We start from the raw sequence: 21,536 nt of genomic DNA on the forward strand, positions 1-21,536 counted from the left end.
TTTGTTTTTTGGTCTTACACAACACACTATTATAATTACTATTAGTATGATTTTATGGATTTAGATTCTCTAAATTTTGAATTTCAAAATACTAAAATGTGATCTCTCACCATTTATTTTATAGGTGGGACCAAAAATAAATATCAGAGAGAAATTATTTAAGAATAAAAAACCACATTTTATCCTCTAATGTACAAATTCAAAATTTAAAAGATCCAAATTCGAATTTTAATTCTTCATTGAGAATTCAAATTTGAATGCAGTTTCTAGTGAAGGAGATGATGCTGCCATTTATCCAAAGCCTCGGCTGCAGTCGTGATCCTTAGACTTACACACAGAACAAATTGATGGTGCTTAATTGCTTTTTTATAACATAAGGTGAGTGAAGCTTCTAAACCGGATTTTCGTTCGGCTAAAAAATTATTGGGTATCATGGCTTCTTTGATTTTTATTTTTTTGGAACATATAGGCCCATGAACATCACCTCTAGATGGAGTACATGACGAGGAAGTGACTCAGCATCATTATATGGTATTGGATCATGTCTTTTGAATATGCTTCAATGTTTCTTTCTCACTTTTGTACGAAACTACCAATTACCTGTCACTGCATGAGAAGAAAATAATATGATTCTTTATATACATAATTTTTTAATCACACTTTAAACGTTCGGATAGTTAATTAATTAAATAATTTTGATAATGCTTTCTTCGATGAAGACATAAATAATCAGTTAATCGCTGACACATTGAAATCGCACGGTACATGAGATTGATGATTGAATCAAGAAATAAAGGCGAAAGAAGGCGACACAGCAATCACTTGCTTTGTAGGGACAAATAATCACTACTCACAAAACAAAAAAAACTGCGCAAGTAATTTCCTCCCTCTTTCCTTTCTTCCATAACCTCCTTCCTCTTTCCATCTACTATTTATTAATTTGTGTTCTTCTGTCAATTCAATTAGCTCTGAGAGGTTCGGATTAGAAGTTTCAGGTGCTGCAATGGCGAATCGCCAAGTTGTCGGGTTCGTTGGGTTGGACGATTTGAGCTTGCAGATGGCGTCTTCGCTTATTCGCCATGGCTATGCAGTTCAAGCTTTTGAGGTTCTTCACTTTATGCCTTTATTTATTTAATTAAATTTGATAATTTTGGTTAGTGATAGTGCCACTCACTCTTATTCCCAAATCGGTACATAGTAACTCTTGTTTTTGGCTGCAAAAACCAAAAAGGGATCACGAGTCTCTCTTTCTTCCTCAGTTCCTCAACATTCTCTCTCTCTCTCTGTTGGTCCACTATTGTTGTGGGTACCGTTGGCGCAGTAACATGGCGAAGAAATCGCACCGTTCTTTTTTAATGTGTTCTGATTGGTCAAAAGTCAAAACTTTTCATAATTGCAACTTATTTCCCGAGCATATACTAAAGTAAATATTGCACCTTCTGTAAATGGCATGAGCATGTACTGAGTAGTGAGTAGATATAAGTGAAAATTTAGATGCAGGTATTTGTTTATAAAATTGATAATTAAAAGTTATTAATAATTTAATTAAATTATTTAATAATTTTTAATTATTAACTTCACATATTTAAATATTACAATCTAATTACTTGTATTTGGTTGTATATATTGTTAAATGTTTATAATTAATTATGCGTTTCTTTTTTCAATCTGTATATAATCCAATTTCATAGTTCAAAATAAAAAGAAGAAAACCAATTTTTTTTGGTGAGTAGAAGAAAAACCAATTTAAAAAACAATAATAATATTAAAAAGAAAAAAAGTCAAAATTTATTTTATTTAGTATTTATTAACTGTAGTAATAATTAATAAATACTACATAAAGTAAGTTTAGACTGTTTTGATTGATTTTTTTGTTGTCTTTCAAATATTGTTGATATATAATTAATACGTTGGTACTAAATAAATGAGCTTTTTCAAAAAATTTAAAATGGTAATAAAAATGAGCCATATATATTTTAAAAAACTTTAGAGTTCAAGGGTTGAAATGAATTTTTTGCGAATATAATTTAAAAAAAAAATTATCTTTAGAATTTCTCATGTGAATTTTTTGCTTTTTTATATTGATATAAAATTTTTGAAAAAAAAAATAAAAAGAGATATTTTGGTAAAATTTTACTCCATTTTTTACATGTATCATTTAAATAATTACATAAATATTTTCGCATTACTCCGATTAAAATTCGTTGTCAAATATAAAAAATTAATATCTTTTTATCATTTTTGTCATGTTTTTAAGTAATTTGAGAATTTATTTGTTTTTTCGTATCTTTTTGAATTATTTTTGTTAAGAAAATAAATTTTTAGATACCATTTTAATAGTTTACTTAATAAATAATAAACGGATCTACCTTGCATCAATTATAATTTTTAATAATCACTAAAAAGAATTATAATTTTTACTTTTTAATATTATTATATTTATTTACTTAATCTCTTTGGAGAAGGATTTTTGGTGATTATATTATTATGATCACTAGTGGATTAATAAATCATTTATTAAATATGTATTATAATTTAAGAATAATCAGAGTTGTAATATTAATCAATATGATATTAACTAAAATGGTAAATTCTTGAGTTTCAAAATCAATGATTGTAGATTTAAATCGTGCAAATGGCAAAAATCTTCTTGAGATTTAGAAACCAAAATGTGGTTAAAACAAAGTTGTATTTTATTTCTTTTGGAGTTTTGGTATTCTAATCTAAAATCCTTTAAAGCTTTAATAAATTTTCAAATTGATCTGAATCTAGGATAATAGAAGAAACCAGTTTCACTGACTTTTAAAAAAAATAGAAAAAAGAAAAAAATATATATGAGAACCAAAATTACAAATAGTTAAATTTACAATATCAAATATTTATGTAGTAGTTCTTAAAATCTCAAAATAATTGTTATGTGACTCAAATATTAATGTACCGAAAAAAGAGATAACTTATAAACAGGAAATTTAGTGAAGTTAATTTTTTTAACATAAATATAAAATTTTCTTAAATTGAAATTTTTATTTTTATTTTATATTTATGAGCCTATTTAAAATTGAACAATTGCTTTCAGATAGAGGTATAGTAATTTTATTCCATATTAATACTTGAGACATTTCTTGTGCCTGCATTTTCCTTTTATTATAACAACGATACTAAAAACTTTGAAAACGTGTTTAGATGATTCTCATTAACATGTATGCATGGTTTTAGGTCACGCCATGATAGAACAATATAGAATTGTCACAGAAGGAAAATATGACTTTAAAAAATTCAAAAACGTTGCGAAAAGATGAAAGCACTTCCATGTACATTTCTCTTTTATTTCATAGATATTCCGGATGTTAGCTTTGATGATAGGAACTTTATGAATCAATGAAGACAAATGTGTGTGGCATGTAGTAACATCTCTTACTTCTAATAATTCAAGCAACTTCCAGGTTGTTTCCCAACTGAGCTACATGTATTACTGAGTGCCAAATGTCACAAGATTTTACGACCTTAGCAAGTATAATAAAGATTAAACTTAAGAGAAATTCTTGGGGCCAGTAATTTTTAGTATTTTTAACTATCATTCGGTCAGCACAAATACTAAATTGTTTTTAATAAATAAATTTTACTAGTTCATGTGTGCGAATTCTGAAAAATGTGAGTATAAACTGTATTAATTTATGTGTGCAAAACTCTGGTAAATATAGATGCAAATTATATACTTCTTGTGTGCAAAACGTCTATAAATATGAGGACAAATTATTTCTGGCCAAGTGTTGGCCAAAAATGATAAAATAAACAGTATAATCCAAATATACAAAATAAACACGTCGGATATCCATTCTCAACAATCACAACCACAACCAGTATAATCCTAGAGTATCTGGTTATCAGTATCAAAATTCTAGCACTCAAGGATTTAATGTTGAGTTTAACATAATAACTTATCTTGACTTACCACAATAACTGAATGTTGCTAAGCTTTTAGTTGCCAAGGGTGCAAACAAAAAAATACATCACAATTTGGTTACACAGAATTGCCGTCTGGTAAACAAATAGCTATTATCATTTATCAGGCAAGAGATAATGACTTGTTAAATTGTGTCAATTAACCATATATACCCAAAGAAATTGTTTTTTCTTTCTTATGTATTTATTTGTTTATTTTATTATGTTTCTGCTTTTTGTTGAAACTTCTTTCATAGCAATGCTATGTTACTGTTTACAAATTTTTAATTGAAGTGAAATGAATTTCTCTGTAGATAAGTGATTCCAGCATAGATGAACTTTTAAAGCTTGGAGGACGCAGATGTTCAAGCCCTTTGGAAGTGGGAAGAGGTAAATGGATATCTCAGCTGTATTGTTGACTATTTCATAAATATTGTTAGATTTACATGTTCTCGTAAGCTTTGCTATGGTTACTAATATGGTAGTATCCTGTTTTAAAATTCTTGTGATGTATAATATCATTTCAAATTAAATAACAAATTTGGTTTTAAATTCATAATCAAATCTTGTTATGATATGAGGGATTGAGTTGGGCAGCAGTGGTCAGCATTCTCATTCTAAAACTTATAAAGTTATAATGAATCTTTGATTTATGAGAGGCAATAATCAAACAAAAGCAGAAACTAGTACGTATGTACAGTTGGGTGGTTTTTTTAGTGACAAGATGCTTATCTCTTAATTTTTAACATGAAAATATGTAAGTTTATTGAGTTCAACAATTTTTAGTGCATCTTCCTCTTATTATGGTTTCATAAATAGAATCTTGTAGACAACTTGTCTCTGAAGTTTGTTAACTGCAAAGCTAAAGCAGGTTTAGTATCTAAATCTATATGACTTGCAGTAATGAAGTTAAACTTCTGAGATAATTACTTCTGAATGGTAATCAAGTTATGAACTTTGTTCAAGAAACATCTTGTACTGAATATAATCTGGTCTCCTATATCTTTTAGCTACTGAGTTAAGCAGTTTATTATTTTGCATGACTTCAGAAAGAGATTCTTTAGAATAATTCTTAATATTAATAGTTATTATTGGGATTGTAATGGTCTCTTGAAGAAAATGAAAGGAATAGTTGTGCTAACTGTTCCACTGCCTGTAAAAATTTATGTAAATTACACTGTTATATTGACTCCTTTCTAATGCTTTTTTTTTTTCGCTTTCTGGCTTGCAGATGTAACAGCTTTAGTGGTCCTAATATGCCATGCGGATCAAACTAAAGATCTAATTTTTGGAGAAGAGGGTGTTTTGAAAGGTCTCTATGAAGCTTTTAGACTTATTTATTTCCAAGGATCATGGTTCCTGTAAAGAAAATTCTTTTTTTGGGATATGCAGGTCTAAAATCGGATACAGTTCTAATCCTCCGTTCAACTATATCACCATCAGTTCTCCAAAAGTTGGAGAAGGAACTGGCAGGTAACATCTGCTTTGATAATTTGGCTCTATATGATGGGTTGATTCTTCATAAAAGGAGTTCCTAACAACTCATCACATTCTCATACTTTTGGAATTAGAGTTAATCAATTAACCCCTTGATCACTGTAAATATTTTCACTTGTCATGACTCATGATAGACTGATAGTCGGTCATTTGAGGATATTCCGATATTGTGAGTTCAATTTCCCTTTCACATATGTGATGTTTCTATTGCATTGTTACTAAAACAGAAGTGAAAAAAGTTTAAGGGATTTCACATTATTTGTTGTGGTCTGGATACTAATGTTGGGTCAATGATGCTAATGGAGAGTGAAGACTAATAAAAAGTTTTTGTATTCATTTTTCTGATGTATCCACAGAGTTCTTATTTTGTTTTATTTATTTTTTCTCACTGAGGCACAAAAGTGGCTATTAATTTTGCAATTTTATTTACTCTTGGGTATTTTGGTAAACACTTTGTACACTCAACTTGCGTATTTCTAGAATGATATTGTCAATTTTTCTGTTTTTTTTTAGGGGGGAAAGGGGGGAGGGGGGATGAATTTAGTGATGTATTGTTACAGGTCATAAACATATTTATTTATCTTGTAGAAATTCATGAGATAAATTACATTGTTGATGCATATGTCTCTCTTGGGAGGTCTGATGCTTTAAATGGAAAAATCACTGTAAGTTATTGTTCTTATTTTGATTGTAATTATGATTTCGTGCTGAGTTTTAAAATGCACAAGCTTCCTGCTTATGATTAGCCAATATACCTTACATTAATTGTTGATGCGCGAACTATAGATTGCATCATCAGGAAGACTGGATGCCATTGCAAAGGCTCGGCCTGTGCTTTCTGGTAATGCATTGAGATCTATTTAGTTATATTATAATCGAACTTGACTTTTATGTCTTAAAGAAAAGTGTAATTCTTTTTAATATATTTTTATATTAGCTAATTGTCTCTCTCTTTTTGGACAGCAATGTGTGAAAAGCTTTTCACTTTTGAGGGTGAAATTGGTGGTGGCAGGTTATTTCTTTCTTTGGTCTTGCCAAACCTACTTTATATTATTAGATACAATTTTTCAAATGCTCCTTTTAGTTCATCTATTTGTTGATGTTTTCATGATGAACTTAGATAATGGTCCTAAATTGCTCTGATAATGTCTTAACCAACCAAGCTAACTTCTGTTGTAGGATGTCCTGTCTTGTTGGCTGTATTAGCATTTTTATTGAATCTTACCAATCTTTTTGCATTGCAGTAAGGTTAAAATGGTTACTGAGTTGCTTGAGGGAATTCACTTCATTGCTTCAGTGGAGGCTCTCTCTCTTGGTGCCAAAGCTGGAATTCACCCATGGATAATATATGATATCATTTCCAACGCCGCTGGAAATTCATGGTGTGTGTTTGATTAGTATGAAATAGGCAACTCCAAGTAAAGAAAAAAAAAAAAAATCTTACACGCATGCGTGTTCATGTGGATGCTTTTAGATGTGTATCATTGCATAACTATATTTTTTTGGGGAAAACAAATTTAAGGCAGGAAAATAGGCTTAAAATTTATTGAAAAAGGAAACTTGACATTATAACCCATTTTATTTATTTCTGAGCTTGTTTGGAAACCATTTAACATGAGAAAAGAATTCTATTTCCTTTAAGAAAAGAATTCATTTCTATTTGAAACTCAATTCCATGATTTGAAATGACTATAATATATTAATAGAATAGAATCCAAATTTAAAGAGTGTGTGAGTGGATTTGGAAATCAGACCCCTTTTGGTCTGATTTACAAATGAAGGAAAAATGAGAATTGGAATTCTCAACGGAATTCAAACTATTCATTTTTAGTTGTTCCAAAGCAAGAAAAAGAATTCAACTCTTGAGTGAATTCTAATTCCTAGCATTCCAAAAGTTGTTTTTTCACCAGCTGAATGCTGATACCAAAATGTGCTATTTAAATATTTCATTTAAACAACTTTTGCATTTAACTTACTTTTTTCTGATCCTCCTTCCCACTTTTTTTCCCCTCCCCACTTATTGTAGGATGTGATTGTTTCATTTCTTTTGTAGGGTTTTCAAGAATAATGTTCCTCTTTTGTTAAAGGGAGAGATTAAGCATCAAATTCTAAACACTATTGTTAAGGACTTGGTAAGATTAATAGAGATCAAAAGCAGCTAAATTTTGTACATTTACCATGTGTTTTGGCTTGTCGAATGGTTATGCTACTGACATATTTTAGTCTATCATTGGTTGATTGAGTAACATATGGACTTCAATTCAATTTTGACACGTTATGATAAATTTATTATGTACGAGATTACACATCATGATAAATTAAATACTATGGTATTATGAGCAAGTTTATGACCAAGTGAAACAGAGTTTGATTCCAACCGCTTGCCTTCTTCAAATTAAATTTTAGTTTTAGCACAGGGCTTGATCAGAACTGTACTTTTTACATGCTCTAACACCAGAAAGCTCTCATGTGAGGAGTAGAAGTGCTAGTGATATAAAACATTCACTGCTTGTTTCTTTCTGGTTGGAAAAGAGCTACAATATTGTATATTTGTATTAATGTCTTTTGATTTTCAAAATTGGCTCTTTTAACTTTATGTTTTTAATTCTTATGGTTATTGTTATTCTTTTTAATACTTGATATTTTCATTATGGCTATTGACTGTTCTTTATTCAAGGAAATCATTTTGGATATGGCCAAGTCACTTACTTTTCCACTTCCACTTTTGGCTACCACTCATCAACAACTTATTCATGGTACAAAAATCTTTGAAAACTAAACAGTGATTTTGATGATCCATTTCATTAAGAACAACCTAGCTCTTTCAGCTCACATGATTCACCAAATTCACATTTCAGGGATCTCAAATGTTTCTTGTGGAGAAGATGATAGTACATCATTAATTAAGGTAAATGGACATCTGTTTCAGCAAATTTCAATTAAAAAGATTAATTTTTAGCTTTCATATTTTTTCCTGGATATATGTTTTTTTTTTTTCTTTAGATATTTCTTCATCATTTTCTTGATAGGTTTGGGAGAAAATTTATGGAGTAAAAGTTTCAGATGCTGCAAATGAAGATTTATATAGCCCTGAACAATTGGCATCGGAAATCACTTCGGATTCTAAGAGTGGGAGAAGAGTTGGTTTTGTAGGCCTTGGAGCAATGGGATTTGGCATGGCAACTCATTTGGTGAATTCAAAGTTCAGCGTCAATGGTTTTGATGTAATTCCTCACTTTCAATTCTTTATCTATATTGCATTGAACAAATGGAAAATTTGTTCCAAAAATTGATGGTAGTATCATGGCAGTGAGTTGGGAACCATCTTAGCAAGCAATGCAAACATTTTCCTACATGATCAACAGCATTGAAATCCACAAGTAAATTTCAACTTTTCTTTCAGAAACTGAAAATCTAAAGTCAGATCATAGTGTATTCATTTCTGAGAACTTTAAGACATTGAAAAGTTATTTATGTTTTAATAAGGATATGGGTGAAGAAGGCAAGGTACCAGCATATTTTACAATAATTGTAACAAAACAATTGAAGTGGCATGCATCAATATCAATATTAAAAGTTCATCTGGGTCAAGATGCACAAGCACCGATTTATTTGACTAAACCTTGTTCTTACCATATTCTATTAAGAGTTTAGCAGCATGCTTGTGCTTCAATGTTTATGTATCTTCATGTGTTCTGTCCCTCTAACTTTGTCATCCATTGTGTTTTTCACATATGCAGGCACATTGATATTTTTCTTTGCATTAATGTGTGCAGAGTCCATTACGTATTTGTGCATGATCTGGATGCTACTGTGATAAAATTTTATTTATATATCATGACAGAAAGTAAAATGAGCACCATAAGCTTCTTTCCAATACTTCTGTTTTTGCTTCTAGGTGTATAAACCAACTCTAACACGATTTGCAAATGCTGGTGGCTTTATTGGGAACTCTCCAGCTGAAGTGAGTAAAGGTAAATTAGTATTTTAATGCATACTTACAAACCTACAACTACAAATAAGCTCGTACAATTCGATTAGTGTACGAGATGGTGAATAAATTCATTCCTTTCAATCCAGCTTCTAGTCTAGAAATGAAAAGCCTGATACATTGGTCATGGTTGGAATTGCTTTCCTAAGCTGGTATGCCATGGCAAATGAAGTTGACACTTACCATGGATTTTGTTATTAATGCATTTATCCACCTTGTAAAGTTAATTTTTGTTGCATATAAAGCTTTAAACACTCCACCATTGTAACCAACCCTCTTGAATCTTATGGTTTACGTCATCCTCTATTTCTCCATTGTTCCAAATAATAGAGCCAAGATACTTAATTCGTTTTACTTGTGGTATATTGTTTTCTCTAATTTTCACTTCTGGGTTGGTGTTTTCTCTTCCCATAATGAATTTTCTTCCCATATACTCCATTTTAATGCGACTTGTGCGCAAATCATGCACTTTCAAAGCTAGTCTCCTCAAATCTAGCTTCTCGTTTAAATCTTTCTGTGATTCTCCCATAAAGACGATGTCATCGGAAAAAAAAAATGCACTATGGTATGGACTCTTAGATTTGATCAGTAAGCATCTCTAAGACTAGTTTCAAAAAGTTTGAGCTTAGAGATGACCTTTAGTGTAATTCCACACTAGTTGTAAGCCAATCATACTTGTCCTTAATTGCACAAATACATGCAATATTTAACCTTAATTTTAAAGGGACTAAAAGTTTGTTTACCCTAATTTAAATGATGTGACAGTTCATGATGAGATGACTTCTAAAAATCTTTTCCGTTGACAAACTGTATCAAAATTAAAATTATTTGAGAAAGGGATTAATTTTGATACAGTGTAATAGTCAACAAAATATCATCATAAACTTCTTTGCTATAGGTATTAGGACTAAGAAAATTTCATGTAAATTACATCCGAGAAGGCAAAAGAAAAGTGTATACATAATTTATTGAATTCTTTTGTTTTATTTTGTCTTTTAATGCTGTCTTTTCCTTACAAAAAACAACATTCTACATTTGTCCAAAAAAGAAAAAGTGAAAAATGAAAATCTCAAGCACATAAATATTTACATATTATTTCTTTCAGATGTTGATGTTCTCATAATCATGGTTGCAAACGAAGCACAAGCAGAAAATGTATTGTATGGAGAATCTGGTGCAGTTTCAGGTGCATATAAATTTCTCAATAGTCCCCCCCCCCCCCCCCCCCCAAAAAAAAAAAAAACAAAATATACTAATCCTTCTTTCTGCATTATGTAGCTCTTTCACCGGGAGCATCTATAATTCTTTCTTCTACTGTTTCTCCGGCATATGTGAGTCAGCTAGAGCGCAGATTGCATAGTGAGTTACTACTCCCAGATACATGGTTATGTGATCTGTATTTGATATCAGAATTTTTTTTTTCTTCCTTTCTTTATATGCAGAAGAAGAGTGAATTTTCCCATCTAAATTGGCTACTCTTAAAATGTGGCCTAAATTTTAATGAGTGAATACTGCCCCGTACAAGTAGAAGGAGAACTAGTCAGAGTTGATTCTCCTAGTTAAAAGTATCTTAGTAGATATAAATACAAGTCAAAAGATAACTTGCATGATTTTTTTTATTGGCTGTAAATCTCTAACTAATCAAGAGACAGAAGAAAGATGCATTATGATTTAGAGAATGTTAAAGAGGTAGAAGTTATCTGTCACATTATTGGTGTCATGCAAATGGATGTGTAAAATGAAGCTAGATATTTAATAAAGTATATTTTGAATTAAAAAATATTAATGAGAAGTAGATATTTTTCTGCTGATAGTTTGTACTTTTGTGGAATTGATGGGAATATTTTCTTATTTACAATCTTAAGTTGAACGCTCAACCACCCAATATGCCTAATGAATTTTAGTAAGTGACGAATGTCTGCGAGAGCCATGCTTAAAAATTAGAGAAAAGGACAAATTGATCCCTAATTTTTTAGTATGTGGACATTTAAGTCTTTGAAGATTTGAAAATACATTTAAGTCTCTGACCTCTTTAATCTGGACACATCGATCCCTGGGTCTAATTTATCCTATTTTAAAAACTCTCCCACGTTTGCATCCGCATTGGCCAGATTAGTACAACGGAGACACATTTGATTTTTCCGTTGGGTTTGACAGACCCAAGTGAACAGAGGGATTAATGTGTTCAGATTTTGAGAAGGTCAGGGACTTAAATGTATTTTCAAATCTTCGGGGACTTAAATATCTACAGGCCAAAAGGTCAAAGACCTATTTGTCATTTTCTCTCAAAATTAACAGCAGCAGACTACTGCAATCATAGACTATAACATGCCACATTAGATGCTCCTGACTGAAGTTATATAACTTTTACACAAAATGTTGTATAAATGTTTGCTAATGCTTAAAGCTCTAAAGGAAATTTGTACTTTCTCTTGCATTCTCATGAATTCACTTCAATTTTTTAGAAATTATTTGACAATACAAATTTAAATGTGTAAAATATGAACTCTTTTAGGTTGTTTATTCACTAACAGATAAAATTCTTCTCTGCAATGAAAGTAAAGCATGGCTGAGAATTATGCTAATATTGCCTTGTCCATGTTTCTGCTTACCAGAACGGATGTTATTTTCTGCAGTTTGAATGTTTTTTTTAGTTTAGCGCTGCACCCTTTTATGCTTTTATTGAAGGATGTGGTTGTGACCGTTGAACTGAATATAACGCAGATGAGGGTAAAAGTTTGAAGTTAGTGGATGCCCCTGTTTCTGGTGGAGTTAAGAGGGCCTCAATGGGAACACTTACGGTCAGAAATTTCATCTTTGGGACTTTTTTTGAAATTCCCCTCATCATTTATGAACTGAGTAACTCAAATCTTGTCTATTTCCCAGATAATGGCTTCGGGATCCGATGATGCTCTTAAGAGTGTTGGTTTAGTCTTAGCAGGTAATAACTAATAAGTGTTTATCATAAAATGCAAAATTTTAATTTTGATTCTGGGGTTGCAGTAAATTCAATAATCACTTTTAATTGATTTTGAGTTTTTTGTGATCAGCCTTAAGTGAGAAGCTTTACATTATTAAAGGTGGCTGTGGTGCTGGAAGGTATTTTTTTAGTTAATTATGAGTCAGGGGTTCTTTATCCATTTTTGTCCTTTGGCTAGTACTGCTTTTTATCTGCTTGAGATAAGTAATGCAATGATAAATGTGATTCAAGTTGACAATGAAATTGAGTGGACATAGTAAATTTTATCTCAAATGAATGTCTAATGATATAATTTTGGTGTATTTTGTTCTCTAGTGGTATAAAGATGGTTAACCAATTGCTTGCTGGAGTTCACATAGCATCAGCTGCTGAGGCAATGGCATTTGCAGCAAAACTGGGTCTGAATACAAGACTGTTGTTTGATTTTATTACAATTAGTGGGGGTACATCCTGGTATGTGTCCTCCATGAAGTGATTGTTCTCTGTTGTTCCCTCTTTGACCTTAAAAAAAATTTAAAGAACTTGCTTGCTTTATAGTCACATTCATAATCAATCATGTGTGGTTATGGTTGTGTTGCTACTCTTGGTACTCTTCTCATGGCTGTTTCAAAAGAATTTGTCATAGAGTGATTTCTATTATCATATCTTAATTTTTAAAACAATTTTTCTCTCTACTGTTGCAGGATGCTTGAAAATCGTGTCCCACACATGCTAGATAATGATTACACACCATATTCAGCACTTGATATCTTTGTGAAGGACATGGTCAGCATCAGTAAAATTTTTTTTTCACTGTTTGGCAGGAATGTTAGTGTAACACTTTTTTCAAATAAGTTGTCATAATATTGTGCTATTAATATATATTCTCATATTCAGGGGATCGTTACTCGTGAATCAGCTTCTTTGAAAGTTCCACTTCAATTATCAACTATTGCTCATCAACTGTATCTGTCAGGTGCTCTAATGCAATATATATGGGTTTATGTTTCCTTCACTTCAACTTGATCATCAATATTCCATTTTATTCAACATAAATAAGAAACAGGAAATTGCAATGAAGTTTTGTTTATGAATTATATCATATAAAATTAAAGGAAGAAAAGGGGGAGGAAATTGAGCTTGTCCATTTGATGTATTGGCTGATGAACAAAGGATGTACATTTAGGATATAATTCTTCATGCTCATATTTTCCAGTGACCTTTATGTCACATAAATTAGGATCCTGCTATCTTAAACAGTTGAAAAATTCGTGGAAATCAAATCTTCTGCATATGACAGACAATGTCAATATGAAGGAGGATAGCACTATTCATATATGTAAATAATAAGCCACCCGGACCATGCTACTAGAACTGATTTGAATACTTTGGGACGGCTGAAATTTAAGTGTCCATGTTGCTATCCTCTGCAAAACAAGAAAAATGAAGCATTTACATGGCAGAAAGGAGCCTGGAAATAGGGAAGAAAAGTATTGACTTGAATAATACTGTTAGGATAAGTACTGTCTCAAATGCTTTATGTTTCTGTGTAGGTTCTGCTGCTGGTTGGGGACGGCAAGATGATGCTGGTGTGGTTAAGGTATGAGCAACTAATGCTGACCAACAGAACCTCTAAATTTATTTTATTTTCTGATACATTGGAATCAAATAAGATGCAATTAGCATGCTCAAAATGTTTTGTAATCTTAAGCAGCTCTATCAAAGTAGTTACACATGGTTTGATTTGTTTAGGATATAGATGACAATTTATAAGGTTTTTTTCTGTTTAAATTTTCAGTTGGCATGCTTTTTTAACCAGTAATTGAAGAATGCAACACTGTTATGTTCTGCTTCCTCTTTTCAATATTTTGTTAAGGAAATGTTTAACACAATCGTATCAACTGATTATGAAAAAAACACAAATACCAAACACTCTCTTAGTTAAATATGACTGGATTTCTATTGGATGTTGAAAATTGTTGCAATTGTTTACATGATGATATAATCACCAGTCATCTATAGATTTCTGTTTTGTCTTTTCCTATTGCATTATTTATTTGAGATTTTCTATGATATTGGTTTCTAGTCATATTACATCACAAACCATATTTACAGATGATCCACATTTCCTTAATATGTGATAAACACAACGACTGAATAATTCAGAAGGGCTGTTTCAACTATACAGGTTTATGAGACACTAACTGGTGTCAGAGTTGAAGGGAAACTCCAGGTTCTGAGGAAAGACATTGTGTTGCATTCTCTTCCACCTGAGTGGCCTCAAGATCCTCTCCTTGACATACAAAAACTTACTGAAAAAAGTTCCAAGATTTTGGTAGTCCTTGATGATGATCCAACAGGAACACAAACTGTTCATGATATAGAGGTATTAACAGAATGGTACGTGAACTTCATATCCTTTTGTCATTCTACCCTTTTGGCATAATCAATGCTACTGTTGATAATGAGCCGCATAGTAATATCTTAAACCAAACTTCCTCGGGCAAGGTAGTTCAATTAGTTCTATTTCTCATTCATATTCCAAATCCATTGAGGGGGAGCCTTAGAGCAACAGTTGAGTTGTCTCCATGTGACCTCAAGGTCACAAGTTCAAGCCGTAGAATCAATCATTGATGTAATCATTAAGTTAGGCTGCTTACATTACACCCTTTGGGTACGGCCTTTTCCCAGACTCATTGTCCGGGATGCTTGTGCACCAGGCTGCCATTTATTCTCAATCGATTATACTTTGATCACGAGATTGGGAGCTGAAATTAAGAAATCCTGCCTGAAGAGAATTCTCAAGTTACTCAGTTGGGTATGTTCTTCTGCAGGAGTATCGAATCACTGACTGGGCAGTTTAGAAAAGGTCCAAAGTGCTTTTTCATTTTGACAAACTCCAGGTCACTGAGTTCTGAGAAGGTAAATAAATATCTTTTCATTTGCACCAGTAAATTCATAAATGTTATAGGAAAATTAAAAAAATAAAAATAAAAAACTCTTCTTATCTGTCTCCATTCTGCAATAAGTCCACTTATAATCATGCATGAATTAATAAGAATCATATCCAAAGGTAAAACAAGCAAGGTTTGAGATAAATAAATTTAGAGCTATAGTAATTCCAGCATTCAAGTATCTACTCTATTAGTAATCCCTGAAAAAGCAACCTGAATTATAAATTATCCATGGTTAACGTTATTGGATATTTCAATAGTCAGCAATATGGTCTTCTATCAATTTTGTAATATTTCATTTTAATCTTTGACAGGCCAGTGCACTGATAACAGAGATATGCAGAAATCTAGACACTGCAGCAAAAACAGTTGACAACATTGATTATACAATTGTTTTGAGGGGAGACTCAACTTTGCGTGGCCATTTTCCTGAGGCAAGAATGATATTCTTTAGCTTAACAATATGTTCCAGTCAATGATGATACTTATGATTCAATATGCAAAATGACACTCAGTTATTGTGCACAGGAACCAGATGCTGCTGTTTCGGTGTTAGGTGAAATGGATGCATGGATAATTTGTTCCTTTTTCCTTCAAGGAGGCCGCTACACTATCAATGACATACACTATGTTGCTGATTCTGATACGTATGTCTTGCCATTCTTCATTAACTTGGTTGAAAGGAATTAGGGATGGACATTAGAAACCTTGCTTACTTCACTTTTTGTCTGCAGGCTTGTTCCTGCAGGGGACACAGAGTTTGCTAAAGATGCTGCCTTTGGCTACAAATCTTCGAATCTGCGTGATGTAAAAGCCTCTTTGTTCCTTTTTATTACTGGATTGTGCTGACTTTTATTTTGATATTGGCATAGAATAAATTTTTTAAAAGATCTTTATCCAATTAGTGGGTAGAAGAGAAGACTGGTGGTCGAATACCTGCATCCACTGTTGCATCTGTTTCCATTGAACTTTTGAGGAAAGGAGGACCAGATGCAGTTTGCCAGCATCTATGCAGTCTGAAAAAGGTATACAGAAATTGATAATGCACTTTAGTTTCTACATTCTTAAGTTATAAGAAGAAAACCAGTGACTTGATTTTGTCTTGTTAGAATATTATGAATTAGTGTGTGTCTATTACCAGTCCCCTTACTGTGTTTCTATTGTAAAAGCAGGGTTCAGCATGTGTAGTTAATGCAGCTAGTGAAAGAGACATGGCTGTATTTGCACTTGGAATGATCAAGGTAGAATTTCATTTCATGTTAATTGTATTTATTTGGCCCTTTTGCATGATTGTTTACAGATGTTAATGCTGCTTTATTGTTTTGTCCTGTTAACAGGCAGAATTGATGGGAAAACACTTCTTATGTCGTACTGCTGCTAGTTTTGTTTCTTCCCGAATTGGAATTATCTCAAGGCCCCCAATATTGCCAAAGGATCTAGGAATTACTAGAGAAAGGAACGGTGGTTTGATAGTTGTGGGATCATATGTTCCAAAAACAACAAAGCAGGTGGAAAATGAAATTTTGATAAATTATTCAAATCAAGTCTCCTTGGCATACCCATTTTGCGCTCATGCACGTTTATCCACAGGTTGAAGAACTTAAATTACAGTGTGGTCAGTTCTTGAAAAGCATTGAGGTGATTGACATCTTAAATTTCCTTTTTGCCATTTTATTATGAATCCATCATTGTTCCTTTCATGGTGTAACTTATAATATATATATTTTTGTTAACTTTTATCAAAGGCATTAGCTTTGTGCCTAACGAAAATACTTTCTTTCCAAAATTATTTTTCAGCCTAATATGATCTTTCTTAAATAGGTCTCAGTTGAAAAACTTGCAATGAGGCCTGTCGAGGAGCGGGAGGAGGAAGTCAGTCGAGCAGCTGAATTAGCAGATGCATACCTTAAAGCTCATAAAGACACCCTTATAATGACCAGCCGGAATCTCATAACTGGAAAAAGTTTGTCTTTCTCCATTTTCCTTTTCTTTATCTTCTCTCCACCTCAATTATAGGCATAGGGTTAGAGAAAAAGAGAACTATATTATGACATTAATAGTAAGATGATCTTCAATAATACAGTAGCCTAATTCACTTGTTTTCCAATCAGGTCAAGTTCTATTGTTACTAGTACAATCCCAAGCCTACTATTAAATTATTAATAATCCTGACTCTATCAGCTTTCTATATCATCCTAAGATAGCTTACCGTTGTTCTTCATCTGAACTTCTAAATAGCCACAGCAAAGTGCTTTTAAATGTTAGAAATATAATTTCATGTCCATCAATCTAATCTTTCATTTTATTTTCAAATGTGCAGCTGCGTCTGAAAGTTTGAACATTAATTTTAAAGTGAGCTCTGCTTTGGTGGAAATAGTGAAAAGAATAACTACAAAACCTCGCTATATACTTGCAAAGGTACATGTTTAAAGGACTTAGTCAACCTGCATTTTGGTATGAAAAATTTCATATTCCTTTTTTCCTTGTCTTTTTTCCTTTCATATTCCAAAATAGGCGCTACACTATCTGGGTCGGAATTATATGTTTTGCCACAGTATAGTCACATGACAAGGTTTTAGATATGCACCAAGACAAGGTTGATTACTTGAGAAATGAAGTTATTGAGGAACAAATCCCATAAAAAAATTTAGTGACACTTTAAAAAAAGCCTACACAAGATTTTATGCTCGAGAGTGCTAGAACTTATTCCTTTAAAAACACTTTAGTTTTGTTTATTGAGTTTGTATTATAGCTGGTACTAAAAAATTCTTATTGTGTATGAAAAACTCCTCGACTGTTTTCTACAAGTTACATAATATAATTTCTTGCATCTTGATATTTACTCACAAATCTGTTTGGGGATGCTAGACCTGGTCCTATATCCTTTACTGTCTTTTCTGACAGGCCTTAAGGTTTTAGTCAAACACTCACATATAATACCTTTTTAGGGTGGTATTACTTCTTCAGACCTTGCTACAAAAGCCCTTGGTGCTAGATGTGCTAAGATAGTTGGACAAGCACTTGCTGGCATTCCCTTGTGGCAATTAGGACCAGAAAGTAGGCATCCAGGAGTTCCATACATTGTCTTTCCTGGTAAGTTGATTTTCCCAGCTTTTTTCTTTTTTGAGCATCCGCTGCTGTAAAATCTGTATCCTTTATTCTTCAATATTCTTCTTTACCATCAAAGAAATCTGCCTTTGTTAGGCAATGTTGGTGATAGCAGAGCTTTGGCTGAAGTAGTCAAGTCCTGGACTCATCCAGTCAGACTTACATCAACAAAGGAGATTCTTAGCGTAAGGAATCGGCGCTTCAAGGTTTTTCTACTGATTCTCCTTGATACCAATTAATGTTATCAATATTTTCTTTTTTTTCGATTAAAGAATGCTGAAAAGGGAGGGTATGCTGTTGGAGCATTTAATGTCTATAATTTGGAAGGAGTTGAGGCTGTTATTTCTGCAGCAGAGGAAGAACAAAGTCCTGCTATATTACAGGTCAGAAATAATCATCTTAAGTGACTTTCAAAGTTGTTCTATTTTCTCTCATAAGAACTTGGTTCCTCTAAACTTGTTTTGAATTCTTGTTATATAATATCTTCAGATCCATCCTGGTGCCTTGAAGCAAGGAGGAATTCCCTTGGTTGCTTGTTGCATTTCTGCTGCAGAGCAAGCCAGTGTAAGTGGCGTTATATTCTTAATAATCGAGTATCTCAAGTGAAATACAAAATGCAATGGTCATCGCTAAGCTGGAATGAAGCCATGATTGATAACAGCAAATGTTTAACTTTGAAATTCATATAACAAATTTTAATGATGAAAATCTTAGAAGTTGAATTTATAAAGTTTGAAATATTAGTTTTCAGTATTCAGGATCAAACCAAAGAAACAAGAAAACAAATGATGGTGTTATATTAAGGAAATCATAGCTATTTATCAGTACATCAAATATTAATGTTTTTAAGTAGAGTCATAGCTATATGGTCTTTTAAGTAGCCCCTGTTCATCCTTATCTACTTAAATAAGGCATGAACATACACACTACTCAATTATCTCCAATTCTGAAAATATTCAAATCAAGTTGTTTATTTATATGCTTACCAAGTTATATGGAATACCTATGAGTTGAGCGCAAAGATATGTTTTAGATAACTGTTAGTTGAAGTAGCTTAAATCTCACTGCATAATCATGTATATATGTGGCAGGTCCCGATTACTGTTCACTTTGACCATGGAACTTCAAAGCAAGATCTTGTGGAAGCTCTTGATCTGGTAATTTGCACGTTTGGAAAACTTACTTTCCTGCTTATAGAAACCATTTTAATCACAAAAATGATGCGGTGCATTCATGTTTAGTTATTGCTTTATGATCTCCATAATTCTCTAAGTTGAAACTGCATCTGTGATGCAATGATATTAGGGATTCAATTCTGTGATGGTAGATGGTTCACATCTTCCCTTCAATGAAAACACTGCATACACAAAATTTATATCACTGCTGGCTCACTCGAAAGGGATATTGGTTGAAGCTGAGCTAGGAAGGTTGTCTGGGACGGAAGATGATTTGACTGTGGAAGAATATGAAGCAAAGCTAACAGATGTTAAGATGGTTATTATCTTCCTCTATGCTATCAACTCAAATTTTCTTCTGTGCTTGAAATTGCTAAATCTGTTAACGTTGTTCTCGTCAATTTCAGGCAGAAAAATTCATCGATGAGACCGGCATAGATGCTTTGGCAGTGTGTATAGGAAATGTGCATGGAAAATACCCTGCAAGTGGTCCAAATCTCAAATTTGATTTACTGAAGGTAGTAATAATTCTCTAATCATATTCTTTATGAAACTTTATTATATACTATCATTTTCTTAAAAGAAAAAAAGAATATAAAACTTTGAAGACTACCTGAACAGAAATTCATGTTTTTTCATCAATTCTGAAACTGAGTTCTAAATTTGTTTAGGAACTGCATGCATTGAGCTTGAAGAAAGGAGTTTTCCTGGTGCTTCATGGAGCATCTGGCTTATCCGAAGAACTTGTTAAGGTACCGTTATAGTTGTGATACGTCACGATTCTCAGTGTTTCCCCTTTTTATGTTTTTGTCAGTCAAATTAAACTTTAGCATGCTTTGTGCATTGAGCTCAAGTTACAAAATTGGTATACATTACAATATTTGGAAGTTACCCTAATCATGCAACAAATTATCCTTATTTTATCAATTTATAGTGCCAACCCCCTCTTTAATTCTTGACAGGAATGCATAAACCTTGGTGTTAGGAAGTTCAATGTTAATACTGAAGTAAGGAAGGCCTACATGGATTCCCTCAATACTCTCCAGAAAGATCTAGTTCATGTTATGGCCTCTGCAAAGGAAGCCATGAAAGCTGTGGTTGCAGAAAAGATGCATCTCTTTGGTTCAGCAGGAAAGGCATGATTTCTGCATGTTTGCAAGCCGACGAAGTAGCTAGGATTCCATTGCAGATTATCAATCATGTATGGTTTTTGCTGCTGTATTGCCTTCTAATAAGAATTTAATAACATCATGGATCTCATTATTTTCTTCAATAATAATAATAATAATAATAATAATAATAATAATAATAATAATAATATTTCCAAATCCCTTAAACTTGCCTTGTACCTACATTCATATACCAATGACCATTACTGAATTGCTTTTTTTAGTTTTTTACCTTGGAGAATTATTCGAAAAAATTTTCTGCCAAATAAAACCTCTTAGGATTCACTGCTCAAGTCTTTTATGACTACTAACACTAACCAGTCTTGAGTCTCCTGACCGAAAACAAAAATCTTGAGTCTTAATAAAAATATAAATATATTTTAATATAAATCTTAAAATTACAGAAACTTACATATTGTTTGGATGAATGATAGAAAATAAAAAGAAAGAAAATGAGTGAAAAAAAATAAGAGGAAAGAAAATAAAAAGAAAAGTAGACTTTTTCTCTATTGTTTAGAAGAAGAGAAAATTAATAGAATGAAAATAGAGTGAAATTTTTCTTTTGTTTGGACGAAAAAAAAAAATGAAAAAAGAGAAAATTATAATAAAATAAAATTATGTTAATATCCTTAAGTATTTTGTTTTCTTTATTAATCAAAGGGTAAAAATTATAATTTACCAAAAAATGTGAATTGGGTTTGCCTGAAACCACTAAAAAATGCTTTGAGGTTTGGAGATAAG

The 21,536-nt window shown here is 32.2% G+C and overlaps 1 protein-coding gene across 3 annotated transcripts; it reads left to right on the forward strand.

Moving 5' to 3' along the window:
* The first annotated feature begins 554 nt into the window (after window positions 1-554).
* LOC107617544 (ketose-bisphosphate aldolase class-II family protein) lies at window positions 555-20,954 on the forward strand. 3 transcript variants are annotated; one of them, XM_088498487.1, is made up of 43 exons: window positions 555-875; window positions 987-1,105; window positions 4,257-4,332; window positions 5,174-5,254; window positions 5,335-5,415; window positions 6,028-6,104; window positions 6,226-6,280; window positions 6,403-6,451; window positions 6,684-6,821; window positions 7,493-7,571; window positions 8,117-8,195; window positions 8,298-8,347; window positions 8,469-8,663; window positions 9,338-9,413; window positions 10,536-10,616; window positions 10,709-10,789; window positions 12,155-12,231; window positions 12,317-12,371; window positions 12,481-12,529; window positions 12,726-12,863; window positions 13,094-13,175; window positions 13,287-13,365; window positions 13,943-13,989; window positions 14,578-14,789; window positions 15,224-15,311; window positions 15,658-15,777; window positions 15,872-15,990; window positions 16,078-16,150; window positions 16,249-16,368; window positions 16,516-16,584; window positions 16,681-16,851; window positions 16,934-16,981; window positions 17,165-17,306; window positions 17,664-17,761; window positions 18,292-18,436; window positions 18,548-18,636; window positions 18,724-18,834; window positions 18,941-19,015; window positions 19,543-19,608; window positions 19,757-19,945; window positions 20,034-20,144; window positions 20,298-20,378; window positions 20,589-20,954. In XM_088498487.1, exons 2-43 carry the CDS (start codon window positions 1,004-1,006, stop codon window positions 20,766-20,768), a joined length of 4,134 nt encoding a protein of 1,377 aa, XP_088354613.1. In that variant the 5' UTR covers window positions 555-875; window positions 987-1,003; the 3' UTR covers window positions 20,769-20,954. The 3 variants fall into 3 exon arrangements, with proteins under 3 accessions (XP_088354613.1, XP_088354614.1, XP_088354612.1); XM_088498488.1 differs by having other exon boundaries at window positions 996-1,105; XM_088498486.1 differs by having other exon boundaries at window positions 557-875; window positions 967-1,105.
* Window positions 20,955-21,536: the final 582 nt, after the last annotated feature.

The sequence above is a fragment of the Arachis ipaensis genome, chromosome B9 (assembly GCF_059453495.1).
Source record: "Arachis ipaensis isolate K30076 ecotype BB chromosome B9, ASM5945349v1, whole genome shotgun sequence".
In the NCBI taxonomy this organism is placed as follows: Eukaryota; Viridiplantae; Streptophyta; class Magnoliopsida; order Fabales; family Fabaceae; genus Arachis; species Arachis ipaensis.

What these genes read in the sequence shown, in the direction of transcription:
- LOC107617544 (XM_088498487.1), top strand. Translation starts at nt 1,004, where the DNA reads ATGGCGAATCGCCAAGTTGTCGGGTTCGTTGGGTTGGACGATTTGAGC. An exon ending in AAAGTCCTGCTATATTACAG is followed by an intron (nt 18,835 to 18,940) that starts GTCAGAAATAAT and finishes TAATATCTTCAG; the next exon opens with ATCCATCCTGGTGCCTTGAA. An exon ending in AGCTAACAGATGTTAAGATG is followed by an intron (nt 19,946 to 20,033) that starts GTTATTATCTTC and finishes CGTCAATTTCAG; the next exon opens with GCAGAAAAATTCATCGATGA.